At 37.8% G+C, this 15283-nt stretch overlaps 1 protein-coding gene across 1 annotated transcript in view; it reads right to left on the reverse strand.

Moving 5' to 3' along the window:
* The window catches only part of ENPEP (glutamyl aminopeptidase), an 84702-nt gene that overhangs the window by 40139 nt on the left and 29280 nt on the right, over positions 1 to 15283 (reverse strand). Inside the window, exons 4-8 of the mRNA XM_037031886.1 lie at positions 13287 to 13407; positions 10576 to 10730; positions 10040 to 10153; positions 7121 to 7255; positions 5098 to 5163 (exon numbers count right to left, since the gene is read on the reverse strand). Coding sequence (XP_036887781.1) covers positions 5098 to 5163; positions 7121 to 7255; positions 10040 to 10153; positions 10576 to 10730; positions 13287 to 13407 — 591 coding nt within the window. The remainder of the gene's footprint in view (positions 1 to 5097; positions 5164 to 7120; positions 7256 to 10039; positions 10154 to 10575; positions 10731 to 13286; positions 13408 to 15283) is intronic.

The following is a 15283-nucleotide window of genomic DNA, read 5'->3' on the forward strand; positions in this document are numbered from 1 at the left end:
GAACACCCCCCATCCCCACCCCCGCCGCAGCCTTCTCCCAATCTCAAACTGAGCGCACTGGTGCTTCTCCAGGACCCTTGCAGGCTCCCACTGCATCACCCCCCACCCCCACCCCATGCCCCGTTTCTCTCTAGCGCGCTCCGGCTTACAACCTGGGTGTCTCGGACAGAGACAGAAGCTACCTTAGTGTTTCTTCAATTTCCAAAGAAAATAACTAGTGGTTGACTTTGCACATATAATTTTCACTCTAAGTTGCTATAATTTTTAGGAGGTACCGGACCTAAATCACATTAGCTTCTAAATCCCTCTCCTTTTTAGGCATAGAGAGATAAAACAGCATTAGCAGACTGCTCCACGGAGCCTGATAGGGCCCTGGCCAGTCTGGAATGCTGCCTTCAGACTTGTTCTAAGTCAGCCCTGCCACCAGAGGGCAGGCAAAGGAAGGGAGAAGAAAGGACAAGTACGTACTCTCTCAATTTCAGGTATTCATTCATTCCAGAATTTGCACAAATAGCTCATTTTATCTTTTGTTTTTGTTTTTCACTTTAAAAAGAACACTCTCTTTTCTTGTTTTTAATTGTTGTTCAGGTACAGTTTTCTGCCTCCCCCCCCCCAACTGCAGACCCTCCTCCGTCCCTCCCATCTCCCACCCCCACCCCCCCACCCCGCCCCACAGCCCCCCCCCTTATTGTCCATGTGTCCTTTATCATTGTTCCTGCAAACCCTTCCTCTTTTCCCCTGAAATTCATCTCCCCTCTCCCCTCTGGTGACTGTCAGCCTGTTCTCTATTTCAGTGTCTTTGGTTATATTTTGTTTGTTTGTTGTGTTGATTAGGTTCTTGTTAAAGGTGAATCGTATGGTATTTGTCTTCCACTGCCTGGCTTATTGTATAATCAGAATGCTAGTAATTATAACCATAGATATCTGTTAATTACAAATTCTAGTGAATAGTGGCTTCTTAAAATTAGTTTGGAGGAGTTTATTAATATTTTCACAATGTCTTGAGCTTAGAAATAAGCAATATTACAACTGGAAGGGACCTTACATATTATTTAATACAACTCCCATATTTTGAGGGAGGGGCAAAGGAAAATGGTGATTAAAGAGGTAAAGAGATTTGCCTGAGATTATTACCCTGTAAAGAATTCTGAATCCTGGACCAGTTTGTGTAGTTTTCATCACTATAGTTATTGTTACTTTTTTTTTTAAATGCTAATTTATTTTTTTTAAGATTTTATTTATTTATTTATTTATCTTTAGAGGGGAAAGGAGAGAGGGAGAGAAACATCAATGTATGGTTGCCTTTGGTGTGTCCCCTGCTGGGAGTTGGCCTGCAGGGAACTGGCCTGCAACCCAGGCATGTGCCCTGACTGGGAACCGAACCGCGATCCTCTGGTTCGCAGGCCTGTGCTCAATCCACTGAGCTACACCAGCCAGGGCTCTTGTTACTTTTTAAAATTGCATTTGCTTGCTCTTATCAATCTAGAGGCTAAATGGATATTTATATTGACAGGTACTCATTTTGGACACACAGAGGGCCCACAGCCATATGAAAAGATGCTCAATGTCACTAATCATGAGAAAAATGTAAATGCAAACCACAGTGAGATATCACCTCTCACCTGTCAGATAGACATCATCAGTTAATCAACAAACTACAAGGGCTGGTGAGGTTGTGAAGAAAAGGGAACCCTGGTGCACTGTTGGTGGGCATGCAGACCGGAGCAGCTACTATGGAAAACAGTGTCTTGAGGTTTCTCGAAAATTTAAAAATGGAACTGCCTCATACCCAGCAATTTCACTTTTAGGTATATATCTAAAGAAACCCAAAACACTAATATAAAAAATATATGCAATGCTATGTTCTTTACAGCATTATTTACAATAGCCAAGATATGGAAGCAACCCAAGTGTCCATCGGTAAATGAGTGGATAAAAAAGCTGTGGCACATATATACAATGGAATATTACTTGACCATAAAAAATAATATCTTACCATTTATGACAGCATGGATGGACCTAGGGGGTATTATGCTAAGTGAAATAAGTCAGAGAGAGAAAGATAAATACTATATGATTTCACTTATATGTGGAATCTAAAGAACAGAATAAATAAACAACGTTGGAACAGGCTCACAGATGAGCTCAGACTCAGAGGACAGACTGATGGTTCCGAGGGGAGGGGCTTTGGGGGAGCGGGTAAAAAAGCTGCAGTGATTAAGAAGTACAAATTGGTAGTTACAAAATACTTGCAGAGATGTAAAGTGCAGCAAAGGAAATATAGTCAACAGTACTGTGACATGTGTGGTGCCAGGTGGGTACTGGCAATACCAGAAGGGACACTTTGTAAAGTAGATGACTGTGTAACCACTATGCTGTACACCTGAAACTAATACAGAATAGTATTAAATGGAAAAAAGGTACTCATTTTATTTTGTCCAGATTTGTACTTCTGCATGTTCCATCCTAAGAAATTTTCTTCTTCACCTTGAAAGATCACAATTCCAGTAAAAATTTCATGATGACCTAGGTCAACCAATAGCAGCCACTCAGAAAAGGAAAGGACCATTTCTATTACCAATATCACAGGGATGGGAACGGACATTTTCCAGCTGAGCCATTCCTGTGTTATCAAGGTACTGCTGATAGTGAGGAGAAAAAGAAATGGATATATATTCCTGAGTTTCTAAATATTTCATGACCATATACTGTTATGAAGGCCCTATTATGTATGATGCTTTTTCTCTGCATGAGCACAGCCTTAAAGAGCTTCCTGTTGGTGGTTTTGCTCTTCTTCCCCCTCACTCTATTCCTGCTTTGCTAATTTGTGCTTGGGGAAAGGTGATGAGCAGGAGAGAGAAGAGACAGCTGGCCGGCCACCCCAGAGTTAGTGTCTCCCCTGGTTAGCTAATGAAGAGTCACTTTTGGTATAAAGTTAGTATTTGCAAGGGAAAGATCTCAGACAATGGCAGGCAGTTTGATGATAACTCAAGGTAAAAATTCTGTTTGGAGCCTTGAACTATGTGAAGGGATGTTCCAATTGGTGTGAGAGTTTATTGAGGCTTATTGAGTGTGGCCTTATATACTATTTTCTGATTTTAGCTAGTGCTTGAAGATTGAAGGAAAAGAGTTACTGTTTTGCAGGGGGGGCGGTTATTTTTATTTGTTGGCAAATTCACTTCATAGCACTATAATAGTATGAAATATGAATATCTGTTTTTCTATTCAGGTTCTGGTGCCATCTGTAATCACAGTTAGGGTGAAGGAACACAGTTTTAACTTTAGAAATATTAGTTTTAGACAGGCCTGGGTTTTTAGCTAATTATACAGCAGATCCTGGGCTAAAGAAAACGCAACACTATTACTGAATGATTGGAGCAGTTACTCACTCGTAAAGACCCTCGGTGCTTCTCTAAAGAAGTTAACACGAAACAGCATTTAATTCAGGGTCAGCTTTGGAGAGTCCAGGAATGTTTTGTCCATTAGTTTAATTTGGAATAAAAATGATGCAAATGGAATTCTAATTTAATTTTTTAAAGGAATTGCCTGCTTATTTCTGTATTACTGATCACTGACTACTCACTCATTCATTCCAGAAACATTTTGGGTATCACCTAACACACGTGAAGCATTCTACTAGGCACTGGAGTGCATGCACAGACGTGGATGGGAGAGTTCCGCACTAACAGTGCCTACACTGAGCAAAGATATGAGGAAATCTGAGTTTGAAGCGGATGGAAAGCTTACAAGATTGTCCAATGTACACATAAGAACAAGCACATAGCCTCGCCCTTTTCACCTAATGTCCACATAGAATACCTTATTAATGAACAGACGGTACTGATGTACTCCCTGAATATCTGCTAAATCTTAGCCTTACTTCTGACTTTAATGGTCACCTGGGAATTTTTGTATTGGGTAGAAGGGGACCATTTCCTCTGGGGGCAGTATGGACAGTACTAAATGCCACAGAGGCAGATTTGGTGGCAGTGAGAGAGTTACAGGAACCACCATCCCGTTACTCTTTGGGAAGGCCAGAAGGGCCGCTGATCCGACCTGTGTTCTGCTTTATCCGCTGGGCGCCATCAGCGCTGCTCTGCCTGACTTCCTGGGACATCTGAGTAGGAGGTGGGAGGTGGAAAGCAAACACTAGGAAGACATTTCCATCGCTAGGCTGCAGAGGGCCCAACCTGCAGACAGGATTAGGGACACGCTGGAGCTACTTGGGTAATATAAGACCCTGAGAGAACTGGCTTGGAGTCTGCTAGAAGAACAAAATGAAACCAAAACATCTAATGACAGTAACATGATTAAGTGGGGTATGTGAAATGCTTTAGAACGTTTACTGTCATTTCCATTTCCAAAAGGAAGCAGGCTCTTTTTATTCACTGACTCCATCATAATAGGGATGTTTATATTAACAATTTTCAAATCCAGTAGTAAGGAAAAAGTATTTCTAAAAATTGTAAGCAAAGACTTTAATAGATAGGTTTATATTTTTCTATCATGTTGCTATGGACTAAATTCATAAAGTAAAGCCGTAGAAGTTCATACAGTAAAGCCCTAATCCTCCATGTCAACGTAATTGTATTTGGAAATGAGGTCTTTGGGAGGTATTTAGGTTTAAATGTCTCAGCCTCCTGAGGACCTAGTGAGAAGGCAGCCACCTACAAGCCAGCAAAACAGCCCCCTCCAGAATCTGAATATGCTGGCAACTTGATCTTCAACTCCTCAGCCTCCATAACTGTGAAGAGGTAAGTAGGTGTCTGCTGTTTAAGTCACCTAGTCTGTGATATTTTGGTCTTTTGTTATGGCAGCCCCAGCTTCAGACACGTGTAAAAGATTAACAAACAACAAGGAAGTAATCTGTTTAAAATTCCCCATGAAGGGCCTGGCACATGGTAATTACTGATACCATGTACGCACTTAAGTGGATGTAAAATCACTTTTTAGTGTTTACTTATGTTATCTATCCTTGAGTAAGGAAAGTAAAAGTAAAAATTAAGAAGTGCCCTTAATTAATCACGCATCTTAACATTCATCAGCCCCATATCGGTGTAATTTACTTTTAATATCATTAAAAATGCTAAATCATACCTGACATCCTTTTTGAAAGTTCTCTGGTGATATCCAGTCTTCAAGCATTCTCAGAATGGAAGTTCCCTATGATGGAAAAAAGTGAGAAATTAAACTAATAAAAAACACATATGGGACAAATATCGGTAATCACTATTGTGACTAGTATTTCATGATCGTATTTATGAGACTTCTTGAAGATGATTCTGGTAAATTATGTGGTTATAGCTTTGTGATTTTAGGGTTACAATACCACTTGGCACACTCCCTGTATCTGTGTTTCTGAAATAACTTAAAGGTAAAGAGAAATAGATAAAATGGCCAGCATTTCAGTGACTTGAGGTTCAAGTCATTACTGTACTTCACCCAATGAACCAGCAGAGGGGGCTGTCCTAATGAAGGAGGAAAGTTTTAGCAGTACTGGGTTCTTTCATGAATAAGGAAATCAGTTTCAGGATAAAATTTTGGCTGTTTATACTTAAGTAATTGAAAAAATACATTTAACAGACGGAAGCAGATATTGGAGATACTATCCTTTTAAATACTTTAATATAGATAGATGTACAATTTAGGTATAAAACCCTTTCTCTGAAAGTGATTAATCTCGTTGGGTTTTTTTCAGTCTGAGGAATCTAATCACTACCCTTGCTGTCTATACATTCTTTTCCATATTGTAATATGAGTACTGGCATCTCCTGTTAATAGATTTTTTAATCAGTTTTTTCAAGTTACTGACCAGAAAAACATTGAAGTTAGTAACTTTTACTATAAATTGTTTTTGTACATAGTAGGAGGGTTATAAATATTTGTTTATTTCAGGCCTAATATCTTAGACCCATGGAGTATCCAGGGCTCAGGAAAAAGCTGATTCAATAAATATAAACTTCACCTTGTGAGTTACTAGCATATACTAATAATTCTGGTTTGGAAATGTTCATTTTAACAAAAGATGAAAAAGCATCACTGACAATGTGAACACGAATAAATAAAAGAAGCCTGAACAATGCCATAGGAATAATATGAGAGAAAAAGACCAAAAATATGATGCTACGTATTTCAAATACTAATATCAATACATATATATATACACATACATATATAAAGCTTTTCTCCCCACTCAAGTCAATGTTTAAAAAAGGTTTATTTTATTCTCATTCAAGAAAGGAGGGCAGGGGGCAGAGGGGGAGAAAGAAAGAGAAGCACCGATCGGCTGTCTCCTGCACACACTCACCTGGGCATCACAACCTGGGCATGTGCCCAACAGAGCTCGTGCCAGTCAACTCTATCTAACATTGACTTTAGTCATTATAACTTTTCATCTCCTATGAAACTTTAAATATCACTGAGAATGCAAAATGTGTCAGTCTTCTGTGGCTTTTGAGCAACTTAATATAGTGGGTAAACTCTGAGGCTGATGTGGAACAAGACAGAATGATGCTGCGCTCAGGCATGAACGTGTTTAGAGGAGAAGTTGCAGAAGATGAGAGAGAAGTGGGGTAAACCTGTGGGTCTCCACAGATTTTCAGCAATTCCCCACAAAATTGTAATGGATAAAAATGCCTCATTTACATGTTAACAAAGCCATCGTTAAATCTTATCTAAAAATAGATACAAGCAATTCCTCAAACTGAGTTCGATTTAAATGCCTATTAGCAGCACTGAAGGGCTCTACTGTAAAAGGTGTCCAATATGTGGCGTTTCGTATCAACCGCAGAGGCAGAAAAAGTTTTACTGTCTTTCAAAAAATCAAAACAATTTTAAATTTGATGCTTAAAGTTTAAATGTTCAATTATCAGCATGACAGCTCTTATAAACAAAAGTAGAAAAAAAATTCAAACTGTGATTCAAAATCTGGGCACAATATCAGCACTGTTCATTTCCACTGAAGAACACAAGCCACTGAATATTCAACACTCAGAAAACGTTCTTCACCGTTCTAAAGCTCTTTAACATAGTATGACCATCTTACCATCTCTTTTAGGCATTTACTAAAGAAAAAGCAGTAAGCAGGAAGATATTAAGAACAATGCCATATTTTCCTTACCTTGCTGTAGGATATTGTATCAAAAACAGATGTTATTTCATCAGGATTTGACACAGTGACAACAATCGGGTGTGAAGACATCAAAGAGTCATCCTCTTGTACAGGCAGTACATCTTCTTGTAGCATCTGGTTGCGCTAAAGTGAGAGAATGAACCGGAGAAATATAGTACTTTCTTTATACTCATTCATAGAGCAGTGTATCATGTATTTAATATAAATTGGGGGAAATAAATACAAATGACTCAAAATATTTAAAACAAGCACTAAGCGTTCAAATTAGTCATGTTGTACACTAGTTGGTCTATACTGATTATATTACCTTCTCCTTCTCATAACTCCTTTCATTCTGTCTCTATCTTTATTACAGGCCCAGAGGACATGAGCACCTGTGAGTTCTGTTTCTGGTACTTCTGCGTGACTTTCAAACAGGTGCCAAACTTTCCAAGCCCTGTGTCCACATCTGTGCAATGGGAATGTGATATCACTGCACAGATTTGTTCTGAGATTTAAGTGAGGAGGCAAGTCAATTTGTCAAAAATTGATGTTTGGGTTAAAAAAATTTTTTTCTCAACTAATCATTAGAACTTGGATGACTCATAATTAATTAAAGAAAACATAACTTTTGCTTTAGTTCTAATTAATAATCATCTTTTCACTCCAGTCCTGTTTTCTCAGCAAAACAGACTAGTGGAGTCATCTAGTCCTATAGTCAGGCTTCCTTTTTTCCATTTTTCAGTGTTTCCATTTTCTTGAACATAAGTGTAAACAAGTCCCTTTAACTGTGACCCAGGTAATGATGGCATCTACTTTTTAGAGTTGCGCAGCCAGTTTAAAGAGCTAACGCATGGGAAGCAGCTGGCACAGCTCCGGGCATAGAGGGAACGCCTGGCACAGCTGCTGTTATTGCTTTGATTCTTTATCAGTTAGACTCTCAAATCTAACTCTGTTAAATCACTACTAATAAAAAAGTAAAAAACTGTATTGGTCTTACTGAATTAAAAATATGAGTGTACATTATCTGATTTCATGGTCTCCTTTTCAATAGGGCAGGTACTATTGTTAATCAAGTTAAGCTGTGAGGAACTAAGAGAATAAAGTTTTCAGATGAGGACTTAGAAGTACCGAGCTCCCACTCAAGGTAACAGAATGTTAAGTGATGACTGCCAATCCGGGTCATTTTGCCTCGGACTTTAATTCACTCTGTCCCTGTAAAACACTTAGTTAAGTAGGACAGGATCTGGTTCTCATGTCGGGACATTTGGCTTTAGTCTTAGTTGTGCTGCCAACTGAGACAAGGACATGAGGGTTTCACCCATGAAATGATTTCACCCATGAAATGATTTCACCTGTGAAATCATTTGGGCTGCTTACCAAGCTCTCTCACGATGCATCTTTATTTATCTGTCCCCTCTTAATCTGGGAACTTTTTAAGGGCAGAAATTTTTATTCAGTTTTGAGTTTTTCATAGTGTTAACTGAAAGGAATGAATGAATGAGTTGAATCATGTGACTAAATTTCATTTAGAACTGCATACTGAATCCTTCTGGAATTTAAATGGTGTTTTGAAGCACTGAAATTGGAATGTTAAAATATTATGGATTATATATAAAATATACACAATACAGAAATAATAATACAGAAATATATGTATTATATAAAATATATATATACATAATGCAGAAATCAAAAATGCTTTGATTTCTAATTATAGCTTGACATAAGAAGGGTACCAGATTACTTTATAGAAAATAAAAGATAAAATGGTTTTCATTTATATAGCCTAATTTCAATAAATTATGAAATCAGGAATTGTCAGAATAGATGAGTAATTCCATTTAAAGGACTCCATTTCTGTCCCCCAGGGGTCATCTGGAAATATGGAAGTCATTTTTGTTTTCACAACTGGAATGGGATGATTACAGGCATCTAGTAGACACAGGCCCAAAATGCTGCTAAATATCATTAGACACAGGACAACAGTGCACAATGAAGAATTATCTGGCCCAAAATATCAATAGTTTCATGGTTGAAAACCCTGATGTAGATTAAATTAGTAAAGAAACAATTGTTACAAATTAACTTTTTTACTTTTTAAAGTTGTGGAAACTAGGCTTCAAGCATTTAACATTGTCTTTTTATTCTGTCCAGAAGAGGGCAGTAGTCCACACAGTATGCAACTGTAGTGCTCTACTCTCGCACATGTACACGGGACACTTTTCTGCGTACAAACAGGTAGTAATACTTTTACTACCTAAATACAAATACCCAAAACTCTAGCTTTTCAGAAAGAAATACCTGTAAAGTTCATAGAAGCCTCCATCACAGGGACACACAGTATGGTAACAATAATTATATATACATTTTGGGAGCTTTTAAGCTTACAAGACAGAGAACAATGTTTTTTCATAAAGGAGAGAACTAACTCAGAGAGGATATGTAACTTGCTCAAGGCCACATTCCTTGGACAGCATCTAAGAAGTGATGAATCCAGGATTTGAACCTGAGTCTAACTACTACGTTTATGCTCTCATCTCTTTCCACACTGTTTAAGCAACCTACATAAGGTAAGTTATTTACAAAATTAAGCTTAGACATTTTTCAAAGGGTTAGGACTACAGATGTTTTCCTGAACACAGAGTTGGCATTGTCTAAGCTATTTTTTTCCTGCCTTGACACATACTCCTGAGTACATCTATCAAGGATATCCTCAAATCCTGGTGGCTATTTGCCCTCTTGGGCCTGGGCTTAGGCTGCAAGCAAGGCACAGTTCAGTAGAGCAGGCTAGCTCCACTCCATTCTCATAATGGAACTCCCAATTCACCATTTCACATGGCCCGGACTTGGGGTGATCATCCAAATGCTTCAATCTGCTCTGCATGAGAAAAAGAGAGACCTGGGGTGCATGTGTTCGGGACTCACCATTTGCCAATCTCCTTCTGCCTGGTTTACTCCCAGGAACTCAAAGAAGGAAGCAAAGCCTTCATTCAGCCACAAGTCTTCCCACCATTCCATGGTCACAGTATTCCCAAACCACTGAAATTATAAGCAGTAAAGTGGGAGTTAAATTCTTGTGCCTCTGGTAGAGAGACCTAGAAAATTTCAATAAATCACTTGTTCACGTAAATTTTGTCACTTGACACAGAAGTGGAAGGCATCCTTAGCATTTATCTCCTGGTTTTAAAATGATCTTAAAACTCCCTTAGTTTCTTGTCTTGATTTAGGTATTATGGGAATATTTAAAGATATAAGAAGTCATATTGTGTATTTATTAAAGGCAAAACAATGTGTCTTAAAAGTTTCTCTATGGTAAAATATTTATCAGCACTAAGAAAGACTTTCAAGCAGGACTTCCTGAGTTGGCTATTTTTAATTTGCTAAGTTATAATTAATTTTGATTATTTCTGTGGTCTAAACCATGTTTTAAAATCAGCAAATCTGATGCAAAGATTGTATACCTGATGCACAAGTTCATGGGCAACCACACTGGCCACCCTCTGCTTGTTTAATGAGGCCGACTCCTGGGGGTCATAAAGCAAGTTCGTTTCTCTGAACGTGATGAGTCCCCAGTTCTCCATAGCCCCAGTGCCAAAATCTGGAATAGCAATTTCATCTATGGAAAAAGAGAGTCCAGTGAGAAGTACATTCTTTCCATTTGTTCATGACATTTCTTACCAATTTAAGTTCTTTGGATGAATACATTTTAAAGTCTAAAAATAACTTTTCGGTCTCATGCACTCAGAATTTCCACGGACCTTTTCCTGTTGGCTCCAGATATCAGCATCTTGGTTTTTTTTTAATGACAATTTTACTAATTACACATTTTTGCAAATGGCAATGCTCTTTTCAAGTCCTCTATAATTTTGTGTCTTTTGTTCCTTGCTGTCCTTCTTTTTTATTAGCTTTTTAAATAGTTTTCACTTAGATAACAGAGTATCTGTTTTAGGAATAAGTTGTAAAAATTAAGGAAATAAACTTTTCAAATGAGGATTTAGAAGTACAGAGCTTCCAAGTGCACAAAAATATATTTCTATCTAAGGTTATAGAACACTAGAAAACACAAAATCCACTTTTTTCCCTAACTCTGTACAATTTAAGGTCAACCTGATTCTTTATGAATTAAGTAAACTTACCTTAAATCTGTATGTATTAAATTAGCTGGATCAATATGAAATGGATGACATTCTCTCTAAATCCCCTTCCAGGTCTAAAATGTTGAATTTTATCTTAACTCTCTATTCCTTATTTTTTCTGGGGCCTATAATCTTGGACATACTACTTAACAGGAAGAAGCAGTGTTGACCAGTTCTGTGTCAAATCCCCAAACAGGAAATATTCAGCTCGGGTCCTAGACAGAGTCCACCTTCTCCAGTTAATGAACTATCATAATGGTATAATTTCTTTGTCATTACACAGAATGTAAATGAAACACATAAATGGAAATAAATTAAAATTTCACCTAACATATAAGGAAGCCTTTTCCTGGTTAAAATAGTGACACTTAAAGGTCTTTATAAAAGAAGGAAAATGGATATATCTTAAATGGAGGTCACGATTATAGCTATAGTTTCCTTTTCATGTTATCTTCATTCTTAGATTCACAAGATTACCACTTAAAAGATGGAGAAATATTCCCCACCAGGCCAATTTTTCCATAATATTATGGAGTGTAATATGTACCTACTGTTTGGAAAAAAGGAAGTTTTTGTAACCTAGTTTCTTTGCTGAGAATTGACATTATAATTACCTCCAGTGAATTTAATTTGGGGAGGTGTAATAAATGCAGATGTCATTTCTACGGAAAGTCTAAGATAGAGTCAATTTTGAAAAAGTTAAAATGCATATAAAAGTATGAAGGAGGAGGAGGACGCTCAGGAGGAAAAGAAGTTGTAGAATCAGTTGTAGTAGTTGTGGTAGCAGTTACAATAGAAGTAGTTGCAATCGTTGTTACTGTAGTGGTTACAGTAGTAATAGTAGCTGCGGTCCCAGTGGCCACGGATGCAGTAGTCATAGTGACAGAAGCAGTGGTGGAGGAAGTCGTAGCAGTTGTGGTAGTGACAGTAGCTGCGGAGTTGCAGGAGTAGACGTGGTGGCGGTGGCGGCGGTAGCAGACAGGAAGGAACAAAGCAAGGAGAAGAGAGACATAAATTTGGGAGACTTCCACTTCCTGGATCATCTCGGGTGGCACAGGTAAGATAAAGAGAAAAAAGACTTTCAAACTGATGTGTTGAACATTTTATTAAACATTATTCTGATTGTGATGAAAAGCTGTTTCTCTTCCTGCCTCTTCCTCTACTGATAATAGTTGCTAAGCAATTTTTTAAACATTGGAGCCACTGCCATTGAAGAGAAAATGAGGTTATCTACAAACTTGCTTAGAGGCACGGCCATTCTCATGCAAAGAATTTGGCATTCCAGTTGCCTTGCATTGAGAATTATATCAAAATAAGAGCAGAAGCCGAAATTAGAAAGTCAATTTTTGGTTGGTTTGGTTTTTTGTTGCTTGTATTTCATTTCTGCAGACATCTATATGGTTGTTCCATTTGAAGTCTTTGCTAATACCACCCAAACTTACTAATAAAGAATTTCTGCCATTGATTGAAGTGTCATATTGATACCATTTTGATTATAGCTCTATTTTTATTTAAAAATAAAATGTTCCCACATTAGAAAAATATCCATGGAAGAAGCACCATTGTTTCTCTTTAACTGCTGGAGAATCTAGAATTCGTCTTGTGCAATAGTAGAAAGACTGGGGGCACATGGGACTTTGACAGCATCATTTATTCTTATTTCCTAACTCATTGATGGTAGGGACGCAATGGAAGCTATTGGGATGGGCACTCATTTTGAAATCAACTGATCTAGGTTGCCACTTCTGGCTCCATCATTATCAACATCTGCAGTTTTGTGCACATATGGTACTGTCATCTTTATTTGTTAAGTAAAAGACTACATATTTATCAGGTAGGAACAGAGTATAGAGCTTATTCTTGGAAGATCCAGAATGGATCTTTCCACATCAACTAAGTGTTAGACACATACTGTAGGTATATGATAAAAAGGCTTAGGGATGAGTATTAACTGAGGATGATAACACTGGAAGAAGTGAGTTAACTTAGGTGAAAGCAAAAGAAATATTAAAAAATAAGAAAAAAATGATTCTCACCTAATTTAGGAAGAGCATAATCCATACCAAAGTATTCTTCAAGAAAATCGAACGCACTTTGAGTTATGTTTGCTGCATATTCAGCTGTTTGCTTTTGCTCTGGCTGTACATACACAGTGAGCTATTAAACAAAACACAAACATTCAGTGAAAATTTTTCCTCATTTCATAAAACACATAAAGAAGTAGTGCAAAGAAGGTCGGCTTTAGAACCAAGTGAGTCTAACCTGAATCTCAGGTGTACACGGGCAGTTCACGTTACTTCTCTGAGACTCGTATGGAAAGCAAAATAATACTGCATAGCTCACTGAGTGATTTCAATCACTAGAAATAATTTGAGACCATGCCTGGCATACTGTTCAATATATTTTTAAAATGTTATTACCTTTTTTCTACTTAGAATATACATTGCCTTTTTAATGTCTATGCATCTATATATTTACCTATTTGTCCATTCTTCTATCTCTATTTATCTATCTGATCTATCATTTCTGTGTAGTTTTCCAGTGAAGAAATCAATCACGTGAGTTTCCTCATCTAAACAGCCCTTGGATCCATGTGTACCGCTTGTTGTGTTCTATCCATTGCCTTTTAGTCCCATTCGAAATGACTGTTCTGATATTTTAACTATTCTACTTCAAGAACCTAAAATAAAATGATTCAAAGTTTTCCTGAGAGGGAAGAAGCTTGATAAGCCACATCATTCTGTAGGTCTCCAGGATATTTCTGTGACATCATTTATAAATCAAACCAAGTATTGATCCCCCCTCCCACCAATTCTAAGCAGCTATGACCTGCAATAGCCAACACAATGTTGAAAGAGGAAAAACAAAATTGGAGGACTGATACTACCTGATTCCAAGATTTAATATAAAACTGCAGTAACCAAGACAACGAAGTACTAGCAAACACATACACACATAGATAAATATGACACACACCCCAGAAATAGTCCCGCAGAAATAAAATCAACTGATCTTTGACAGGGGAGCAAAGGCAATATACTGGAGCAAGGCAGTCTTTTCAACAAACGGTGCTGGGAAAACTGAACATCCGCATGCAAAAATAAATAAATAAATCTAAGCCCTGGCTGGTGTAGCTCAGTGGATTGAGTGCAGGTCTGCAAACCAAAGAATTTCAGTTTGATTCCCAGTCAGGGCACATGCCTGGGCTGCAGGCCACTTCCCAGTGGGGGACGCATGAGAGGCAACCATACATTGATATTTCTCTCCCTCTCCTTCCCTTCCCCTCTAAAGATAAATAAATAGAATCTTTAAAACTATATATAAATAGATAAATCTGACACAAACCCTCTACCTTTCATAGAAATTAACTCAAAATGGGTCATAGACCAAAACGTGAAATACAAAACGATAAAACTCCTAAAAGACAACATAAGACAAAACCTAGATGACCTTGGAGGCAAAAAGGACTTCTTAGATACAACACCAAAAGCACGATCCATGAAAGAAATGATTGATAACCTGAACTTCATTAAAAACTTCTATCCTGTGAAAGACAATATCAAGAGAACGAGAAAACAAGCTGCAGTCTGAGAACATACATTTTCAAAAGACCCATCTGATAAAGGTATGTTATGCAACATATACAAAGAACATTCAATAAGTGTTCTTAAAACTCAACAAGAAGAAGACAAACAACCAAATTAAAAAATGGACCAAAGATCTTAACAGACACCTCACCAAAGAAGAAATAGTTAGCTGCAAATAATAGGTGAAAAGATGTTCTACATCGTGTGTTATCAATGAGATGCAAATGAAAACAACAAGATACCACTACATGCCTACTAGAATGCCCAAATCCAGAGCACTAACCCACCCAATGCTGGTGAGGGTGAGGGAGGATAGGAACCTTCACACATTGCTGTTGGGAATGTAAAATTGCACAGCTACTTTGGAAGACAGTCTGGCAGTTCTCACAAAACACACTCTTACCATGTGACTCAGAAGTCACACTCCTTGGTATCCACCCAAAGGA

Source organism: Sturnira hondurensis, unplaced genomic scaffold (genome assembly GCF_014824575.4).
Source record: "Sturnira hondurensis isolate 20B ecotype Veracruz unplaced genomic scaffold, ASM1482457v3 Scaffold0021214, whole genome shotgun sequence".
NCBI classification, from domain to species: Eukaryota; Metazoa; Chordata; class Mammalia; order Chiroptera; family Phyllostomidae; genus Sturnira; species Sturnira hondurensis.